Raw genomic sequence first — 19,356 nt, forward strand, 5'->3', positions numbered from 1 at the left:
CCACATAAATTGCCTTTTCCTGCCGCACAATTTACTCAACCCTGCTGCATAATTTGGCCCTCTCTGCTGCATATACCCAGAGGACCTAGCTATCACCTCAGGTTGCTGCTGAGTCCTGTGGGGCCACCTGCAGGTTTGTGGGTGCCAATATTATGAAAAAGTCTGGATCCAGTGTGGCTCCTGGGCAATTCAAAAGGTGGGAATCTGTGGTTAGAAGTATCCATCAGAAAGGGAATGTTTCAGGTTGAAAGGGTTAGAATGTGGAATGGGATGGGTTGAAGTTCTAGGTGGCTGAAGATGGATCTCTTATGGGCAGTAATCCTTCGTGGGCTCTTTAATTGAAAATTATTGTTTTTACTTGTGTCTGTGGTATTTCTGCAGGAGCAGGCACTAACCACTACTTTCAGTTTGAAATCCATTGCAACGTGCATTATTTTGTGTGTCAAGTATGTTGGCAGGGGCAGTGCCCAAAGAACAAAAAGCAAGCCAAAAATGTAAATATAGAATAGAAATGTTGTTTGTAATGTAGCACAAACATCGCACCATTTTCCAAGCCTGTTATCAACCAATAAGAATGGAAAGCAAAGTGATTGTTCGTGTTTAATTCTACCAGAGGGCAAATACTGTACAGTGTTTATATATTTACATATATGTACATATATACATACATACATACTTTAGTGAGGCAGCACGAGTATTTTGTTAATGCTTTCACTTTACTTTTCATTCATTTTCCTTGCAAAAACGAACCCTTTTAATAAGAGACGGTTGCCCTAACACGTTGCAATAAAAAAGACAAGATTCTGTACGTTTGCAGCATATACTATTTAAATAACCATTTTTTCTTATAAAAATTTCCTCAATAATTAAGAGCATCGAAAATGGAGCTGTTCTCAGATATGAAAATGATAAGCAGGAGACAGGCCTTCAGACTGTGGTGCTGGTTCAGATGGAAGCATTCAATTGAAATCTACTATTTCAGCAGGGTGCAAGCTTGTGAAAATTCCCCTGAAAAGCTCTCATCACTGCTAGATAAGAACAAGAAGCACCACGGAGTTTCACAGTACGTCTATATAGACTGCTCCTGATATTCTGTAGGAAATTTAATCCAGATTTTTAATAATTTGCTTGCAATGAGATCTTATGTGTGCTTTGCCATAGCTGTTGTCGTCAAGCGTTGCTGCAGATTTCAATTTATCATCAAGGGAGTTTTCAATTTATTAGTGTTTCATTCATACTTCATTTCAAAACTCTGGATTTTCCTGCCCCAGTTTCTCACATGAGCCATAGGAACTCATACCGCGACCATGAAGAAGAGATGTCAAAAAAGTCTGCGTGACCAGGCAATAGACATAGGGGCCCAGAGCACGACAGGCTCAGGCAAGGTTCATTTCCTTTGTCTACTTGTTTAGGTAACCAGATGCTGCAATCTTTCCAACAGCCCGCACCACTGGGATTCTCCCGCTTGAACCCCAGTGGAGTACCAAGCGTGACTTTGTCTGATGCTCGGCTTGGATTACGTGCATGCATAGGGAGTTTATCACCTAAGGTGGTGAGTTCTCAGGCTTGGGGTAGGAAAGAACACTGAAAGAACCTCCCAGATTGCTAATAAATAAAGGTCACCCACGAGTATACTCAGTACCTTGTGATGGGTCTGGGACTTCATGAACTTTCTGATGCTTCAGGAGCTCAGACCTCCACCTGAACCCTTTCTCACACTCGGGACATGGGTACGGCCGCTCCCCAGTGTGAGTTTTTAGGTGTGTTGTAAGATGCTGCCTTTGAACAAAGTTTTTCCCACATTCTTTGCACTTGTAGGGTCTCTCGCCAGTGTGTATCCTTTTGTGTATAATGAGAGAGGTGTTCCGCCGGAAGCATTTCCCACAGGCATTGCACACGTAAGGTCGGTCCCCTCTGTGGGCCCGCTGGTGTTTAATGAGATTAGAGCTCCTGGTAAAAGTTCTTTCACATTCAGTACATGGAAAGAGCTTCTCGCATCCAATCTTTTGCCTATCCATCAAGTGCAAGCCTTGCCCTAGAATGGGCAGAGACTTGTGCGATACATGGGGGCCTTTTTCAGATGGAATGCTCTGTTCCACGAGCTGGTTTTCCTGAACGCTGAAGCCATGAGCGCCGTCTGTGGATTCGTCTTGTCCGTCTCCCAGGCGCTCTCGTGTCTGCCCTTCTGAATTGGGCTCCCCCTCAGAACCTTGCTCGGCGCGGTCTTGTGGTGCTCCAGGGACGACCACTTGGGAATCCACTTCAGCAGAATTTCTGGCTTGGTTCGCCTTCCCAGGTTTATTGATCCAGCTTTCACCCGCTGGAAACAGAAAGCAGAGAGCATTAGTATACAACGTAACACTATGGACAGTATCAACCCTATAGAGTGACGTAAGCCAACAAGAGTGCTGCAAAGCAGTCTATGTGCAGAAGAATCCTGCACACAGTGTGAAAAAAAGAAAAGCATGGAAAAACATCTGAGGGAAACTTGAATTAAAAAAATAAGAAAAAGAAATTGGACAAAAACGTCACCAAGGAGTTCAAGTTAACAACTTAACTGATATTGTTTCCATCTTAGATAATCTTGGTCCAAGGACAGGTGGATGTTAACGACACTGAATGAAGGGTACGATTTAATTCACGATTATAGCATGTAAAGTTAAAAGGAGGGGGAAGTGACTTAACAATTGCTAGCTCCTGCCAGGGTAGGGATGGTAAGGCAAGTAATGGCGAATGAGAAACAGCCAAGGACTCCGACATGATCTGCATCATCTTAATTAAGTTTCGAGTCACTTAAGTGTCACATTTTCTAATAGCCTTCATTCTAAAATGCATTTTTATTTTTTCAGACTTGCTTCTAGATCCCAATTATGAAAATAAAAAGTAAATACCACTGATAAAGAGACTGCTGAATCTTGAAATGATTAAAATTAAAAATCACCACGAGGCTTACACGAGCACTAAAAAGTATGAACAAAGAAGAGAATTTTCAGCAAGAATAACTTCTCTTGTCGTTGTACTGTGAAATATTTACCCTATTCTGAAACTGGGAAATGTTCTAGAAATAACTGCAGAAGCCTTAGTGCTTCATCCCATCAGAGAATGCACCTTGGACAGAAGCTAAGTGACAAGTGTAGTAGTGGATGGATTAAGAAATAGCCTGATGGGGCACACAGAGAACACCCTGAACTAGACACAGTTCTATAGACTCTGGGAAACGTGCTGCTCACACCAATGTGTCACCTGGTTTGTGGAAGACTAAAGGCTCACAACATGTCTGCCAGCTGCAGAGAGCCTAAAACACCCACGCAACAGGCTGACGTTTCTGCATCCCGCCCAAACTAAGAGAGAAGGATGCAGAGTAAACACTCACGGCAGAAAAGAGAAGTCACTTAGTAGTTACGCTAGCTCTCTTTATGTAGATTTTGTACATCACTCCCATACCTAGGGGTTTCTGGTGCTGCACCATCCAAGCTGTAAGATGATTCACTCTTCTACATCGTTCCAAGGTTTATAATGGTGTAAAACAGTCAAGGACGATGATAGAAATCTTTACATATTTTTAACAGAAATTGTAGAGACTCATTTTCGCTTTTTTGGCATTTTCTTTAACTTTTGCAAAAACAACATGCATTGGGAAAGCCAATAGGTATCACCATCTCTCCCATGCTGTCGATTTATTGCCTGTTTTTTTTGCCCCTGCAGATTTCTGATGTCACAGAGATTCTTATTTGTACTTAAAACTCCATTAAAAGATGTCCAACATGCATTTATGGAGACCATCTTGTAATGGAGTTGTAAAGTAACATTACACCCGTTACAAGATGATTGACGCCAATGCACATGTATTCACTGTGGTCACTTTCAAATGGTTTGACTTTGCCAATGTTTGTTAACCAATTAACCCAGTGCAAATCTGAGCGCGCCAAGGACAAAGTCTAACTGAGCTGTTATCAGATAGCATGTAAGGGGTGAGGGGGCGGGGGCTTTGAAGAGAAGAGTCCGTTGTACCCAATCCTGCAAGGATAATGTGCTTGCCAGATCCTGCCCATCATAGATCGTCTAAGCCAAAAAAGCCCTGAAGTACTCCAGGACTGCCGCCAAGATCTCACTGGCCTTGCCCCACAGGGCATGCGTGTAGCGGCCCAACAAACAGACTGCGTTCACAGACCTCAGTCAGTGGCAGGCTAGCAAAAAACAAAGACATCAATGCTTCTGGATCCTCTATCTAGGGCGATTAGGTGGAAATGAATTAAGATTCACCTTACTGGTTGAGGTCTCCACAATGGGACTCTCCGGAGTAGGGTGCTTGGTGAGAAAATCTGGGTCACCAGGTGCCAGCCTATTTTGCCTGCCCATGTGCTGAATAACAGATGAACCAGAACATGGTTTCTACCAGGCAGTTATCGGAGTATTCTGAGGGCATCATTATATGAGAACAAGGGCTCAGACGATGCTGGTCCTGGCTGCAGAAGATCTGTGAAATCATTTGTGCTAGACTCTTCTTTCTTTATTTCGGATTGCAGAGCAAATCCACAAAAGAAAACACACAATAAAATCACAAATCAAAATCAGCTTTAAAAGTAATTATAACTAAACAGCCATTGCCTTTAAAATAAACACTTTTAGAAGCTAATCTTATAATCAATTAATGCTTTCAGAAAATTAAAATTAATAAAAACTCAGTTAAAAATCTTATCAATAAAATAGAATAAAAAAATAACACAATAGACAACATCCTGACCACAATGACTGATCTTAGCTCTAACTGCCCCGGCCATAAACCTAGCCACATGAATACAAATGATTGGAGACTGCAGCACCTGTAAGTGAATCAAGGCGGGCTTAGCCTGATAAAAACCTCTAAAGAGAAGCAATATATATCACTGCCTCAAAGTGCAAAAGTGACCACAAAAAACCACAAAGTGAATCGCGTCCTAGGTAGAAAAGTTGTCACAGGAGCAAGGGGTACGTTTATCCCGTTGTAGCGTAGCTGGGATCCGCTAATAACCAATGCAGAAGGTCTATTCTTAACTGTGTTAAAAAACGGTGGCAAGCTGAATTCACAGTACAGAGGTAGGGCTCCAAACCGAATTCAAATTTCGTTAGGAAATAAGCCCTAGTAGTGTTTTTTCGCAGCTCCTTCGCTTCCCTCTCACTTTTTGCACAGACCATGAAGTGTTGTTTTATCCAGGGCACGTCTTTCTTCTGGATCTGATCCGGGATTGCAAAAGAGTTAAGACAGCCTACTTCCCCAGCAGGCTGCTTATATAAGCTAACCACTGGATATTAAGGGAATTATCAAGGGCCACACAATCCCTAACAATAGCCTGGTTTAGTTCGCGCTCAGGATTAGACCAGAGTTTGAACCAGCTTATTACTGGGACAAAGGCCAATTTATCAGAGATACAGCTCAGGCCTGGTTCCTCATGGGCGGCGGAAGTAGAGACTGACTGGAGAGACCAAGCAACCGTCTTATAAAAGCATTCGGTACTCTTTGCATCTCCCCACAGTCCTTGTATCCCTAAAGCACACACCCATAGGAAACTCCCACAAAACATTTGGCAGAATATACCTTAAAAATTGCAGGAACAAGTCTAGCCCATACCCTGACGGCAAAGTCAAAAAGAGAGATCACAGCCCTAGCCATCGCATTACTCTTTGCCTTCATCTGGAAAGCCCAGATTCCTTTCTCATAAGAAATGATCCCCAGATAAGGGAAGGAGAAGACTCTTGACACTTCCCTCCCGCCCCTCTAGCAACACAAAAGGATGATGGACGGAGTGGTGAACAATGCTAACACTCACCCCCAGTCACAGATCTGGGTTTAATCCATCGTTCTTTTGCTCACCATGCCACCCCAGTTTGGACCCAGCCTTATGTAAATCAGTCTTGACCCTGTTCCTCATGGGAACAGTCCAGCCCAAACTGCCAGGCCATGTCCTCCCTGGACCGGAAACAAGCATCCTGGGACTGGTTTCAGGGTATGGCCCTTCATCAGTCAGGCTACCTTGAATCCAGTGGCACAGTGAGCACGGGACCCACGTCTGGGAATACCCTTCCCACTTAGAGCAACTTTAGCAACACCAAAGGATGAGGGACGGAGTGCTGAACAATGCAAACACTCACCCACAGTAACAGATCTGGGTTTAATCCATCGTTCTTTTGCTCATCGTGCCACTCCAGCCTCTCACCAAAGATTCTTCTACATTGCTTACTCTGTTTCCCAGTGGCCATAACGTGGGACTTGAAGTAGTTATGTTAGACTCAATGAGGGGCAGGTGTAAATCGATTACTTCTGCCACCTTCTCCAAGTCTCAGACCCAGTCCCTATCTCAGCGTCATTCCCATGACAGCTCCACTCCTCGTTCAAAATCTTCAGGTAAGTCAAAATCCGGGTCCAAGTGCAAGAATAAGAGAGTGGGGTGGGCCTTGACCCCATCCCTCCACTCTGACTCCAAGGGCGTTAAGAGGTTAGTTGCACTCTTACGAGGTCTGGCCAAGAAATCAATTCCTCAATTGGTCATGACATGCCTGGAGTTTCTCGGGCCATTGTTGATCCTGCAACAGATTGAGACCTTCAAGTTGGCCATGATGCGACTCTTTAGTGTGCTTCGGTTCCCTTCAGCTCACCTTTGGGTGAGATGGAACTGCAGGGCACTCCAATCTGGTTACCACCAGCAGGTACTACTTCTGGTGCCAACGCTCCCCTTGGCATTCCATGATGGCTGTGGTAACAACTTCCACTCCAGCTGGAGAGCCACTTTGGTCCCCACCATTCCAGCCCTGTTTCCGAACCACCAGCACTGATTGTTGCACAACACAATTACAAAAGTGCTACAAGTTTTCCTCCATTTTCGTTTTAGGCCCAACTCTAATCCTGTGCCAGAGTAGACTGTATCTCAGGACACAGATGATGATGGTGAAGGAGGGGGTCATTTGCTCTCTCGTCAATATACTGTGCTATCTACCTTGATTTACAAAACACCAGTACAACATCTCCAGCATCCCCTTAAATCCCAGTGAGGACAATTCCACTCTACGCAGAGTCCGACCATCTGCCGTTAAGCCAATCATTTATACCCAGGGTCTGAGATGGGAGAGGTACAAGTTGGCTATACTCTATCTTCCATCGTATGGTGTTCGCTGACACCTCACAAGAGCTAACTGCGGTTTGGAGTCGTCCATCTCTTTGAACCACTGCTGAGGTATAAATTGCATGAAATTTTGAAGAAGATATAAAAACTGTAACAGGACTATGATCTAATGTAAAGCAATGTGCCCCACCACGCTGAGTTAAGAGTCCAAGCTAATTCAGAATGGCGTGCAACTTAGATGCCCAAATAGTGGAAGTTCAACTGCTGCACCGGTATGGCGTCTAGCCACTCAATGAGCTCACAAGAGGGATGAAGAGGAACCAGCACAGTCTTTGCATGATTAACTTGTGGACCAGCCAAGGCCCAGCCCAGAGCCCCCACTAGTTCACTACTCAATTGTGCCTCTACTGTTTAGTCCAGGAGCCTACAATGTCATGGAAGGTCGGGGGCTGTTGGTCAAGACCACTCATAGGGCAGAGTTATCTTCCAGGTCCTTTACCGTTAATATTGGGCAATCCCCCGGCTCAACTAGTAAGGGCCCACCTCCTCACAGGGCTCCTGCGCAGATAACGTTTAGTCTGCGGGAGGCACCTCAGCACCAGTAGTCTCTCACAGTTATGCCCTCTTCACAATCATTATCACCAACAGTAGCCCCCGGGGGCACTGGTTTGAATCACCAGTCCAGGCCTCTGTAGTCCGCCCACCAGATCTTTCTTACCGGACAGTCAGTGGAGCTTTCTCATGTAACAAGGGGCCACCAAAGGGGGCAGCAGGCGGCACCTTAGCCTCAATCCATCCCAACTCCGGGTATCGGTATGGGCAGTCACCTGGCATCGGCCGGAGCCAACAGGCCCGCACTGCGCAATCAGTGCTCCGCAGCTCCCAGCGGAGACAGATGTCACAAATCCAGAGGTGGAGGCCACAAACCCTAGGCTCTCTCCCGGCCCCAGGGAATGGTAGTTGTAGGAAGTTGGCTCTGTATGCACTATTTCAAAGTAAGGAATAGTATGCACAGAGTCCAAGGGTTCCCCTTAGAGGTAAGATAGTGGCAAAAAGAGATAATACTAATGCTCTATTTTGTGGTAGTGTGGTCGAGCAGTAGGCTTCTCAAAGGAGTAGTGTTAAGCATTTGTTGTACATACACACAGGCAATAAATGAGGAACACACACTCAGAGACAAATCCAGCCAATAGGTTTTGTTATAGAAATATATATTTTCTTAGTTTATTTTAAGAACCACAGGTTCAAATTCTACATGTAATATCTCATTTGAAAGGTATTGCAGGTAAGTACTTTAGGAACTTTGAATAATCACAGTAGCATATATACTTTTTACATAAAACACAATAAGCTGTTTTAAAAGTGGACACAGTGCAATTTTCACAGTTCCTGGGGGAGGTAAAGTATTGTTATTTTTAGCAGGTAAGTAAATCACTTACAGGTCTCCGTTTTGGGTCCAAGGTAGCCCACCGTTGGGGGTTCGGAGCAACCCCAAAGTTACCACACCAGCAGCTCAGGGCCGGTCAGGTGCAGAGGTCAAAGAGGTGCCCAAAACACATAGGCTCCAATGGAGAGAAGGGGTGCCCCGGTTCCAGTCTGCCAGCAGGTAAGTACCCGCGTCTTCGGAGGGCAGACCAGGGGGGTTTTGTAGGGCACCGGGGGGGACACAAGTCAGCACAAAAAGTACACCCTCAGCAGCACGGGGGCCGCCGGGTGCAGTGTGTAAACAAGCGTCGGGTTCTCTGTAGATTTCAATGGGAGACCAAGGGGTCTCTTCAGCGGTGCAGGCAGGCAAGGGGGGGGCTCCTCGGGGTAGCCACCACCTGGGCAAGGGAGAGGGCCTCCTGGGGGTCACTCCTGCACAGAAGTTCCGTTCCTTCAGGTGCTGGGGGCTGCGGGTGCAGGGTCTTTTCCAGCCGTCGGGACTTTAGGTTCAGGCAGTCGCGGTCAGGGGGAGCCTCGGGATTCCCTCTGCAGGCGTCGCTGTGGGGGCTCAGGGGGGACAACCTTGGTTACTCACGGACTCGGAGTCGCCGGAGGGTCCTCCCTGAGGTGTTGGTTCTCCACCAGTCGAGTCAGGGTCGCCGGGTGCAGTGTTGCAAGTCTCACGCTTCTTGCGGGGAGTTGCAGGGGGTCTTTAAATCTGCTCCTTTGAAACAAAGTTGCAGTTCTTTTGGAGCAGTGCCGCTGTCCTCAGGAGTTTCTTGTCTTTCTTGAAGCAGGGCAGTCCTATGAGGATTCAGAGGTCGCTGGTCCTTTGGAAAGCGTAGCTGGAGCAGGTTTCTTTGGAAGGCAGGAGACAGGCCGGTAAGACTGGGGCCAAAGCAGTTGGTGTCTTCTGTTCTTCTTCTGCAGGGGTTTTTCAGCTCAGCAGTCCTCTTCTTCTTGTAGTTTCAGGAATCTAAATTCTTAGGTTCAGGGGAGCCCTTAAATACTAAATTTAAGGGCGTGTTTAGGTCTGGGGGGTTAGTAGCCAATGGCTACTAGCCCTGAGGGTGGGTACACCCTCTTTGTGCCCCCTCCCAAGGGGAGGGGGTCACATCCCTAATCCTATTGGGGGAATCCTCCATCTGCAAGATGGAGGATTTCTAAAAGTTAGAGTCACTTCAGCTCAGGACACCTTAGGGGCTGTCCTGACTGGCCAGTGACTCCTCCTTGTTATTCTCATTATTTCCCCAAGCCTTGCCGCCAAAAGGGGGCCGTGGCCGGAGGGGGCGGGCAACTCCACTAGCTGGAGTGCCCTGTGGGGCTGGAACAAAGGGGGTGAGCCTTTGAGGCTCACCGCCAGGTGTTACAGCTCCTGCCTGGGGGAGGTGTTAGCATCTCCACCCAGTGCAGGCTTTGTTACTGGCCTCAGAGTGACAAAGGCACTCTCCCCATGGGGCCAGCAACATGTCTCGGTTGTGGCAGGCTGCTGGAATCAGTCAGCCTTCACAGATAGTCGGTTAAGGTTTCAGGGGGCACCTCTAAGGTGCCCTCTGGGGTGTATTTTACAATAAAATGTACACTGGCATCAGTGTGCATTTATTGTGCTGAGAAGTTTGATACCAAACTTCCCAGTTTTCAGTGTAGCCATTATGGTGCTGTGGAGTTCGTGTAAAACAGACTCCCAGACCATATACTCTTATGGCTACCCTGCACTTACAATGTCTAAGGTTTTGCTTAGACACTGTAGGGGCACAGTGCTCATGCACTGGTGCCCTCACCTATGGTATAGTGCACCCTGCCTTAGGGCTGTAAGGCCTGCTAGAGGGGTGACTTATCTATACCTGCATAGGCAGTGAGAGGCTGGCATGGCACCCTGAGGGGAGTGCCATGTCGACTTACTCGTTTTGTTCTCACCAGCACACACAAGCTGGCAAGCAGTGTGTCTGTGCTGAGTGAGGGGTCTCCAGGGTGGCATACGTCATGCTGCAGCCCTTAGAGACCTTCCTTGGCATCAGGGCCCTTGGTACCAGGGGTACCATTTACAAGGGACTTATCTGGATGCCAGGGTGTGCCAATTGTGGATACAAAAGTACAGGTTAGGGAAAGAACACTGGTGCTGGGGCCTGGTTAGCAGGCCTCAGCACACTTTCAATTCAAAACATAGCATCAGCAAAGGCAAAAAGTCAGGGGGTAACCATGCCAAGGAGGCATTTCCTTACAGTAGTCATTATGGCTCTATCAGCTGCAAGGCAGACAACAGCCGCACCAGGCTCAGGGCCGCTGCCGCGTCAATGGTCGGCGGCATGCCATCTTGAATGCCGCCGAGGTCGCCGCAGGGGATGTCTCTGTTCTCCGGCAATTTGGGCCTCAAGTTGTTTCTTCTTTACCCCCGAGTGAGGCTGCAGCTGTCATCAGCAGTATCAGGGAGCTGAAGTACTGTGGGTTATATTGGCTGATGGTGGCCAATAACAAAAGGGTCCCGAGCACTCTCAGAGTGAGGCCGCCATCTTGCCACCCCAAGCTACGCCCTCAACTTTATTAGAATTAAAACCTATTTGTCTACTGTTAAGCTTTGCCACTTTTGATAATATTTGTAGGAAGTTGGTTCTGTATGCACTATTTCAAAGTAAGGAATAGTATGCACAGAGTCCAAGGGCTCCCCTTAGAGGTAAGATAGTGGCAAAAAGAAATCATTCTAATGCTCTATTTTGTGGTAGTGTGGTCGAGCAGTAGGCTTATCAAAGGAGTAGTGTTAAGCATTTGTTGTACACACACAGGCAATAAATGAGGAACAAACACTCGGAGACAATTCCAGGCCAATAGGTTTTTGTATAGAAAAATAGATTTTCTTAGTTTATTTTAAGAACCACAGGTTCAAGACTTACAAGTAATACTTCAAATGAAAGGTATTTCAGGTAGGTACTTTAGGAACTTTGAATTAGCAAAATAGCATATACAGTTTTCACACAAATGACATACAGCTATTTTAAAACTAGACAGTGCAATTTTCAACAGTTCCTGGGGGAGGTAAGTGTTTGTTAGTTTTTGCAGGTAAGTAAACCACCTACGGGGTTCAAGTTTGGGTCCAAGGTAGCCCACCGTTGGGGGTTCAGAGCAACCCCAAAGTTACCACACCAGCAGCTCAGGGCCGGTCAGGTGCAGAGGTCAAAGTGGTGCCCAAAATGCATAGGCTTCAATGGAGAAGGGGGTGCCCGGTTCCAGTCTTCCCGCAGGTAAGTACCCGCGTCTTCGGAGGGCAGACCAGGGGGGTTTTATAGGGCACCGGGGGGAAATAAGTCCACACAGAAAGTACACCCTCAGCGGCACAGGGGCGGCCGGGTGCAGTGTGTAAACAAGCGTTGGGTTTTCAATAGAAAGCAATGGGAGACCAAGAGGTCTCTTCAGCGATGCAGACAGGCAAGGGGGAGGCTCCTCGGGGTAGCCACCACCTGGGCAAGGGAGAGAGCCACCTGGGTGTCGCTCCTGCACTGGAAGTCGGATCCTTCAGGTCCTGGGGGCTGCGGGTGCAGAGTCTTTACCAGGCGTCGGGTCATTGAAGCAGGCAGTCGCGGTCAGGGGGAGCCTCGGGATTCCCTCTGCAGGCGTCGCTGTGGGGGCTCAGGGGGGTCAACTCTGGCTACTCACGGTCTCGTAGTCGCTGGGGGGGTCCTTCTTGTGGTGTTGGTTCTCCACAAGTCGAGCCGGGGGCGTCGGGTGCAGAGTGCAAAGTCTCACGCTTCCGGCGGGAAACGTGTGTTGGTTCAAAGTTGCTTCTTTGTTGCAAAGTTGCATTCTGTGGTGAACAGAGCCGCTGTCCTCTGGAGTTCTTGGTCCTTTTAGATGCAGGGTAGTCCTCTGAGGCTTCAGAGGTTGCTGGACCCTGGGAACGCGTCGCTGGAGCAGTGTCTTTAGAAGGGGGGAGACAGGCCGGTAGAGCCGGGGCCAAAGCAGTTGGTGTCTCCGTCTTCTCTGCAGGTTTTCAGGTCAGCAGTCCTCTTCTTCTTAGGTTGTAGGAATCTATCTTGCTGTGTTCTGGGAGCACCTAAATACTCGATTTAGGGGTGTGTTTAGGTCTGGGGGGTTAGTAGCCAATGGCTACTAGCCCTGAGGGTGGCTACACCCTCTTGGTGCCTCCTCCCTGAGGGGAGGGGGCACATCCCTAATCCTATTGGGGGAATCCTCCATCTGCAAGATGGAGGATTTCTAAAAGTCAGAGTCACCTCAGCTCAGGACACCTTAGGGGCTGTCCTGACTGGCCAGTGACTCCTCCTTGTTTTTCTCATTATCTCTCCTGGACTTGCCGCCAAAAGTGGGGGCTGTGTCCAGGGGGCGGGCATCTCCACTAGCTGGAGTGCCCTGGAGCATTGTAACACGAAGCCTGAGCCTTTGAGGCTCACTGCTAGGTGTTACAGTTCCTGCAGGGGGGAGGTGTGAAGCACCTCCACCCAGAGTAGGCTTTGTTTCTGTCCTCAGAGAGCACAAAGGCTCTCACCACATGGGGTCAGAAACTCGTCTCTCAGCAGCAGGCTGGCACAGACCAGTCAGTCCTGCACTGAACAATTGGGTAAAATACCGGGGGCATCTCTAAGATGCCCTCTGTGTGCATTTTTTAATAAATCCAACACTGGCATCAGTGTGGGTTTATTATTCTGAGAAGTTTGATACCAAACTTCCCAGTATTCAGTGTAGCCATTATGGAGCTGTGGAGTTCGTTTTTGACAGACTCCCAGACCATATACTCTTATGGCTACCCTGCACTTACAATGTCCAAGGTTTTGCTTAGACACTGTAGGGGCATAGTGCTCATGCACCTATGCCCTCACCTGTGGTATAGTGCACCCTGCCTTAGGGCTGTAAGGCCTGCTAGAGGGGTGATTTACCTATGCCACAGGCACTGTGAGGTTGGCATGGCACCCTGAGGGGAGTGCCATGTCGACTTAGTCATTTTATCCCCACTAGCACACACAAGCTGGCAAGCAGTGTGTCTGTGCTGAGTGAGGGGTACCCAGGGTGGCATAAGATATGCTGCAGTCCTCAGAGACCTTCCCTGGCATCAGGGCCCTTGGTACCAGGGGTACCAGTTACAAGGGACTTACCTGGATGCCAGGGTGTGCCAATTGTGGAAACAATTGTACATTTTAGGTGAAAGAACACTGGTGCTGGGGCCTGGTTAGCAGGGTCCCAGCACACTTCTCAGTCAAGTCAGCATCAGTATCAGGCAAAAAGTGGGGGGTAATTGCAACAGGGAGCCATTTCCTTACAATATTGTATCCTGGGACACACTGGTGTTTGATGTTGCAGAGATTGAAGTAATACATCAAGTTGTTGATGAGCATGTTGAGGTTTGACCTCTACCTTGTTGCTTCCTCAAAAAACATCTGTTTTAATGTGAACTCTGTTGCCATGACACTGTTTGATGAAAGCAAGCACACAGCAGTTGTCCTTGAAACATAGTCCCATAGAGTTGTCTTTTCTGCCCTGTTCTATGCTAAGAATCTCTCTTTTAAAGGTTATTCTCCTCTTTGAGGTTCCCACAGACTTTGGTTGTGTGATTACATTTTTTCATTTGCTCGGGGAAATTATCTACCTGATCGCCAAAGAGATTTTCACTGGTGCAGGGCAAATCTAAAATCAAGTTTAAACTTCAAGTCTGAAACCTGGGAATGCAGTCAAGTAAATGTATGCAGGACTATTTTTCATGTTAGCTGTCTGCACGCTGTATCATCAGCATCCAATGCCAATTTTAGGCATATGTTAGCAATGGTTTTATCCTCTTCAACAGCTGCATTCCCCATTTTCAGATATTGTTCTGTAAGAGGTTTCATTAGTTTGATGCCGTTTGACAAATTTTCACTAAACTTCCAGAAAAAGGTTCACCCATCTCAGTTCCTTCCTGGACAATTTTGGGGTGATCCATCAAGCGAGGACTTTAAAAATATAAGGGGGAGGGTGGGTGACCAATACAACCTTATGACACCTGTATCTCTGGTGGAATTTAAACTAATTAAACTCAATGAAGAAACATGTGCAAGATTCACTCAAGTGAAGCTAAAATGCCCTGTGGTCCAACTAAGGGCCAGATATAGATCTCAGCGAACGGAATACTCTGTCACAAACGTGACGGATATCCCTTCCGTCGTATTACGATCCCCATAGGATATAATGGGATCCTAATACAGCGGACGGGCTATCCGTCATGTTTGTGACAAAGTATTCCCCTCCGCCACAATCTAAATCAGTCCCTTGATTTGAGAAGTCTTACTTTTTTAGCTGATCTCCAAGACACTCCTTAAAACCATCACCACTTCCCATATGATCCTGTTGGGCCTGTATTAGAGTCATAAAAGTATGATCCTTTTATAGCTATTTAGGTCAAGCGACTTCAGATGCAGTCAGATATTTAGAGATCAAATACTTAAGGTGAATAAGAGAAACACAGTATGAGACCTTTGCTGGGGCTACTACATTCTTGTTAAAATTTACTGCACTTTTGGTAGAGGACACTGGTGGGCAAAAAAAACAGCATACTTAATTTTCTAATTAACAGAAGATTTAAAAATGACAAATTGTTAATTGCCTATTTGTGAAAAACAGCACTTTGAAGGAAAACACTTGAAACATACATTTGAAATAGAAGAATGCAAAGCAAATTTCAACCCGAACAACGCAGGCGAGACAGACAATGTTTTGTGAACCGGAGGTAACATACTTCAAGGAGAAGTGATCAACGGCACTGCTAGAAATCCCTACACAAAGCTTAGACTGACTGACAAAGCTGCAAAGAGAAACTGAGATCACCTAAGACACACATGTTCCTGATGTGTAGTTAGTCTGGAGAAAAGCCAAAGACCAAACTCAATGCATTGCCTGGGTCATGCAGCTGATGACACTTTCCTGCATCCTCGACCAACCTCCATACCTGAAGGTGACCATATCTGCCACTTTCAGTACCTGAGGCAATCGAGGGAATTGCACATTCACACCCCCAGTTGCAAAGGCTGAGGTCAGTGAGCCTCAGTCCAGAACTATCTGATCCAACAGTCTACAGCTTGGGAGAGTAAAGGCTAACAAGAGAAGTTTCTTAGAGTGCAATAGTACAGGTGGCCTTCGGACAAATGTGCTACGCAACAGTAACCATCACAAATAATGTGCAGTCACTGCTGACTTCAACACCAAGGAAGATCCTACATATAAGAACCCAAAATATACACAAGCCTATTTTTTGGAAACAGGATCACACTACATAAAAGGGCAATGCTAATTCAAACCATGCAAGGCAAAATATAAAAAACAACAAATTAAAGAAAATCAACTTTTTTCTCTGTGTGTTTAAAAAAGGCAACACAATTGCAAGTGGGTGGGGTTGTTATACCCAAAGAAAATGAAGATCCCCAGCAGCTGAACATTTCTGCACACATGCACATAGTTCTCAATGGTTACCAGTAATCCTGCATATAGTGTCCTGGTCCCACACACATAAAACACCTCATGCAATGTGTTTTAATCCAAGAAAGACATAAACACTGTGACGGAAGAACTTGTGGGATTTTATTGGGGGAAGACGTGTAGGTCTTCTTTCCTTTAGGGGTACAGGCAGAGGGTCCATTCCCGTAAAGTTATAATTGGCTGCCATCAACTGCTGGTCTACTCTGAGTGGTATAACAGGCAGGAGTTACTCTTGATCTACTAGTAGAGCTGAGGCTCTAGTCTATACTGTCAGTCATGAAGCACCTCAGGGGGGAGCATAAAAGAGACAGAACAAAAAATTTCGTTAGAGAGGGAAAAGGGGAGAGTGTTAAAAAAAAAAAAGATAATTTGATGAGAAAAGCAATAATTATCCTATCTTTCTACCCTATGGTTGACACGTGGCCAGTATGTTGAGGCCACAGCTCATATTAACATATCAAGGACTGTAAACAAAATGTAAAATAAGCAAAACCTAGTATTTTTTCCACTCTAAAATAAAAACATTAAAAAGAAAATGCTGTAAAGTGGCAACCCTATTCTCTGATGAACTGGAAAAAAATATGAGATCTGCTAAATCTATGCAAAGACACTGATGTTAGATGTATTGAATTTGTCAGAAACGATATGGACACACAGAGCACATGCATCAGTACCCACAACATTGGCTGGCATGTTTGACTGTGGACAAGGAAATCTAACCTGAGTTGACAAAGGGGCTCCACTCTCTAAGAATGAAATCTTTACCCAGTTGCATCAATGCCTCAGAGTTCTCCTTCATCATGTTCTTGTAGAGCTCCTTCTGCCATTCTTCTAAATCCTTCCACTCCTCCGAAAAACACGATGCAATATCATCGAATGTCACTGGCACCTACAACAGAAACCATTCCCAGTCAAGATGCTGAATGACCAAAATGGCTTGGAAGTACAGGAGGATGGGACAGAGAATATCTGGGTGCAATTCAAATTGAATCCATTCAGCATGCGTACTGATCTCAAAAGTGGGTAGTGGTACACGGTGTCAGAGTAGAGATCAGGACAGAATTTGTGCAAGAGCAATTTATAGTGAGAACAAACAGGTTTTCTTATCATCATCAAAAATGAGTCATTATTAGTCTTCTCTTCGCAATGCTCATTTATAGAAAACTGTTCTAGAAAAGAAGAACAGATCCCTAATTGTGTGCCACGCGTATCGATTAGCAACTGAGCAATACAAAGTAACATAAGTTGGGGCCCGATTTAGATCTCGGCAGATGGAATGCTCAATCATAAGCGATATGGATATCCCGTCTGCCATATTACGATCTCCGTAGGATATAATGGGATCGTAATACGGCAGACGGGATATCTGACACGTTTGTGACAGAGTATTCCCCTGGGCCAAGATCTAAATCAGGCTCTTATTCTTTATAAAGGCCAAACTGTACAACCTAGATCAGTGAACGAAAATAAAAATATAGGAAGCAAGCAATGACTGATGCACATCTACATTCATCACCATTCCACTGATGTGTCTGATACCAGTGGTGTCAATAAGTTTGTCCATCATCGTAAGCACTGAAGATCAGCTTTCAGCCCGTTACCACCACCGGCACTGGAGGGTGAGAACGGACTTGGACTGACAAACCCCATGTGACAAGACGTGATCGGTTATTGTGTGTTTCTGTAGGACCTAGATCATGTGTACTAAGATGCTTGAAAAAGTCAAGCATGTGATATTGTAGATTTAAAATATTTTCTGGGCATGGCATTAGTTAATAATCATTCAGCACGACTTAAGGGTGTGGAAGTGGATTACGTCTGCGTATGTTGCACAGATGCAGTCAACAAAGAACACTGGATGTTTCAATTGCATTAACACTAGGACTTTCATCTATGCAGTTCTTGCAGGCAGAGGACTCTTGGGAGCAACGCTTCGGACTCTGTCAGTAACCAAATTAATTCCTTCATTACTGATAAAAACGATGCATACCTGGAACCAGTCCTGCACAGTCACTAAAAGGTTAAATAAGAGATCAGTAAAAACGAAACATCCAACTACTGCAAATAGACAACATCTTAAACAAGCTGACAACAGGGTAGTGCTCACCTATGCATGCAGATATAAAGTATGAAATATGTAAGCAGGCTCACGCACTAACAAGAATTGGTAAATCCAATAAGTGTCACTGTAATTTGTCAACACCTGCAAACACAGCCATTCACAAATGTTAACATGCGTTGCATGCACAAATGCTGTTCACCATATAAACAACTGATTTAGTGGCTCTACCAATACAGGGCAAACAGTAGCAAAAACATATTGTGCTCACTGTAGAATGCACAGAGGAGATAAAGGATTGAATGAGACACAGACATTAGTGACTATGTGTACTATACAGATGTATAATAGTCCCTCATGTGATGTGTTCCAATGGAAGCACTTCCAGGAAGGAGTAACTATCCATCAAATAGCCAACTGCATGAGGCAGGCCTTGAGATATCTACTCGCCCACTAGCTTTGGTGAGTCAGATTCCATCAGAGCGAGCTATTTTCAGGACCTACTTGCCGGTCTGGCGAGAGCGCTCCAGCTGTTCATTTGTTCATTCAGAAAGGGAACGGGTAAAAAAGATGCCTTTAAAACTTATTTTTATCTTGTCACATTTGCTGTGCAATCAAAGACACAGGTCACATGTCAGCTTATATCTTCTAACAAACATTGCTTTCAATCCTGGAGATTGCCATTTACTTTTTTCTCTGTCTGCAAAGTCAGAGGATTCTGTAAAGTGAACTGTCTGACAACCGTGCTAGTACACACTTAAATAGCTTGCAAATGAAAAATATATTTCACTAGTTAGGAAAGCACTTTTTTGTAACTCTGAAGTGACATGGTAACAAATATTTAAAAAAGGATCAAACCAATTCAGAATACTTCACTTTGTGATGTGCAAATGATAACTAATTGCCGAAACCAGATTCCCACAATTTATCACTTGCATGCTACATGTTTTTATATCAGTAAAACTACGTGCTTGACGGAAGGACATTTGAAAGGAGAATATCTGTCTGTAAGTGACAGTATGCTACATCATGCGCAGGAATGAAAATGTCACTTACCCAGTGTACATCTGTTCGTGGCATCAGTCGCTGGAGATTCACATGTTCTGCATAGCTCGCCATCTGGTGTTGGGTCGGAGTGTTACAAGTTGTTTTTCTTTGAAGAAGTCTTTCGAGTCACGGGACCGAGTGACACCTCCTTCTGTCTCCATTGCGCATGGGCGTCGACTCCATCTTCGATTGTTTTCCCCGCAGAGGGTGAGGTAGGAGTTGTGTTGTAGTAATAGTGCCCATGCAATGGAGTGACTAAGTATGTACCTATTTAAGGTT

The 19,356-nt window shown here is 45.7% G+C and overlaps 1 protein-coding gene across 5 annotated transcripts in view; it reads right to left on the reverse strand.

Annotated features, from left to right (window-relative positions):
- Window positions 1–697: 697 nt before the first annotated feature.
- The window catches only part of LOC138249702 (zinc finger protein 585A-like), a 200,177-nt gene continuing 181,518 nt past the window's right edge, over window positions 698–19,356 (reverse strand). For 3 of the 5 annotated variants that reach the window (XM_069203692.1, XM_069203694.1, XM_069203693.1), the window contains exons 11-12: window positions 16,692–16,860; window positions 698–2,320 (exon numbers count right to left, since the gene is read on the reverse strand). In XM_069203692.1, the coding sequence (XP_069059793.1) occupies window positions 1,620–2,320; window positions 16,692–16,860 (870 nt within the window). In that variant the 3' untranslated portion in view covers window positions 698–1,619. The remainder of the gene's footprint in view (window positions 2,321–16,691; window positions 16,861–19,356) is intronic. The other 2 variants (XM_069203695.1, XM_069203696.1) reach the window with 1 other exon arrangement.

The sequence above is a fragment of the Pleurodeles waltl genome, chromosome 8, assembly GCF_031143425.1.
Source record: "Pleurodeles waltl isolate 20211129_DDA chromosome 8, aPleWal1.hap1.20221129, whole genome shotgun sequence".
NCBI classification, from domain to species: domain Eukaryota; kingdom Metazoa; phylum Chordata; class Amphibia; order Caudata; family Salamandridae; genus Pleurodeles; species Pleurodeles waltl.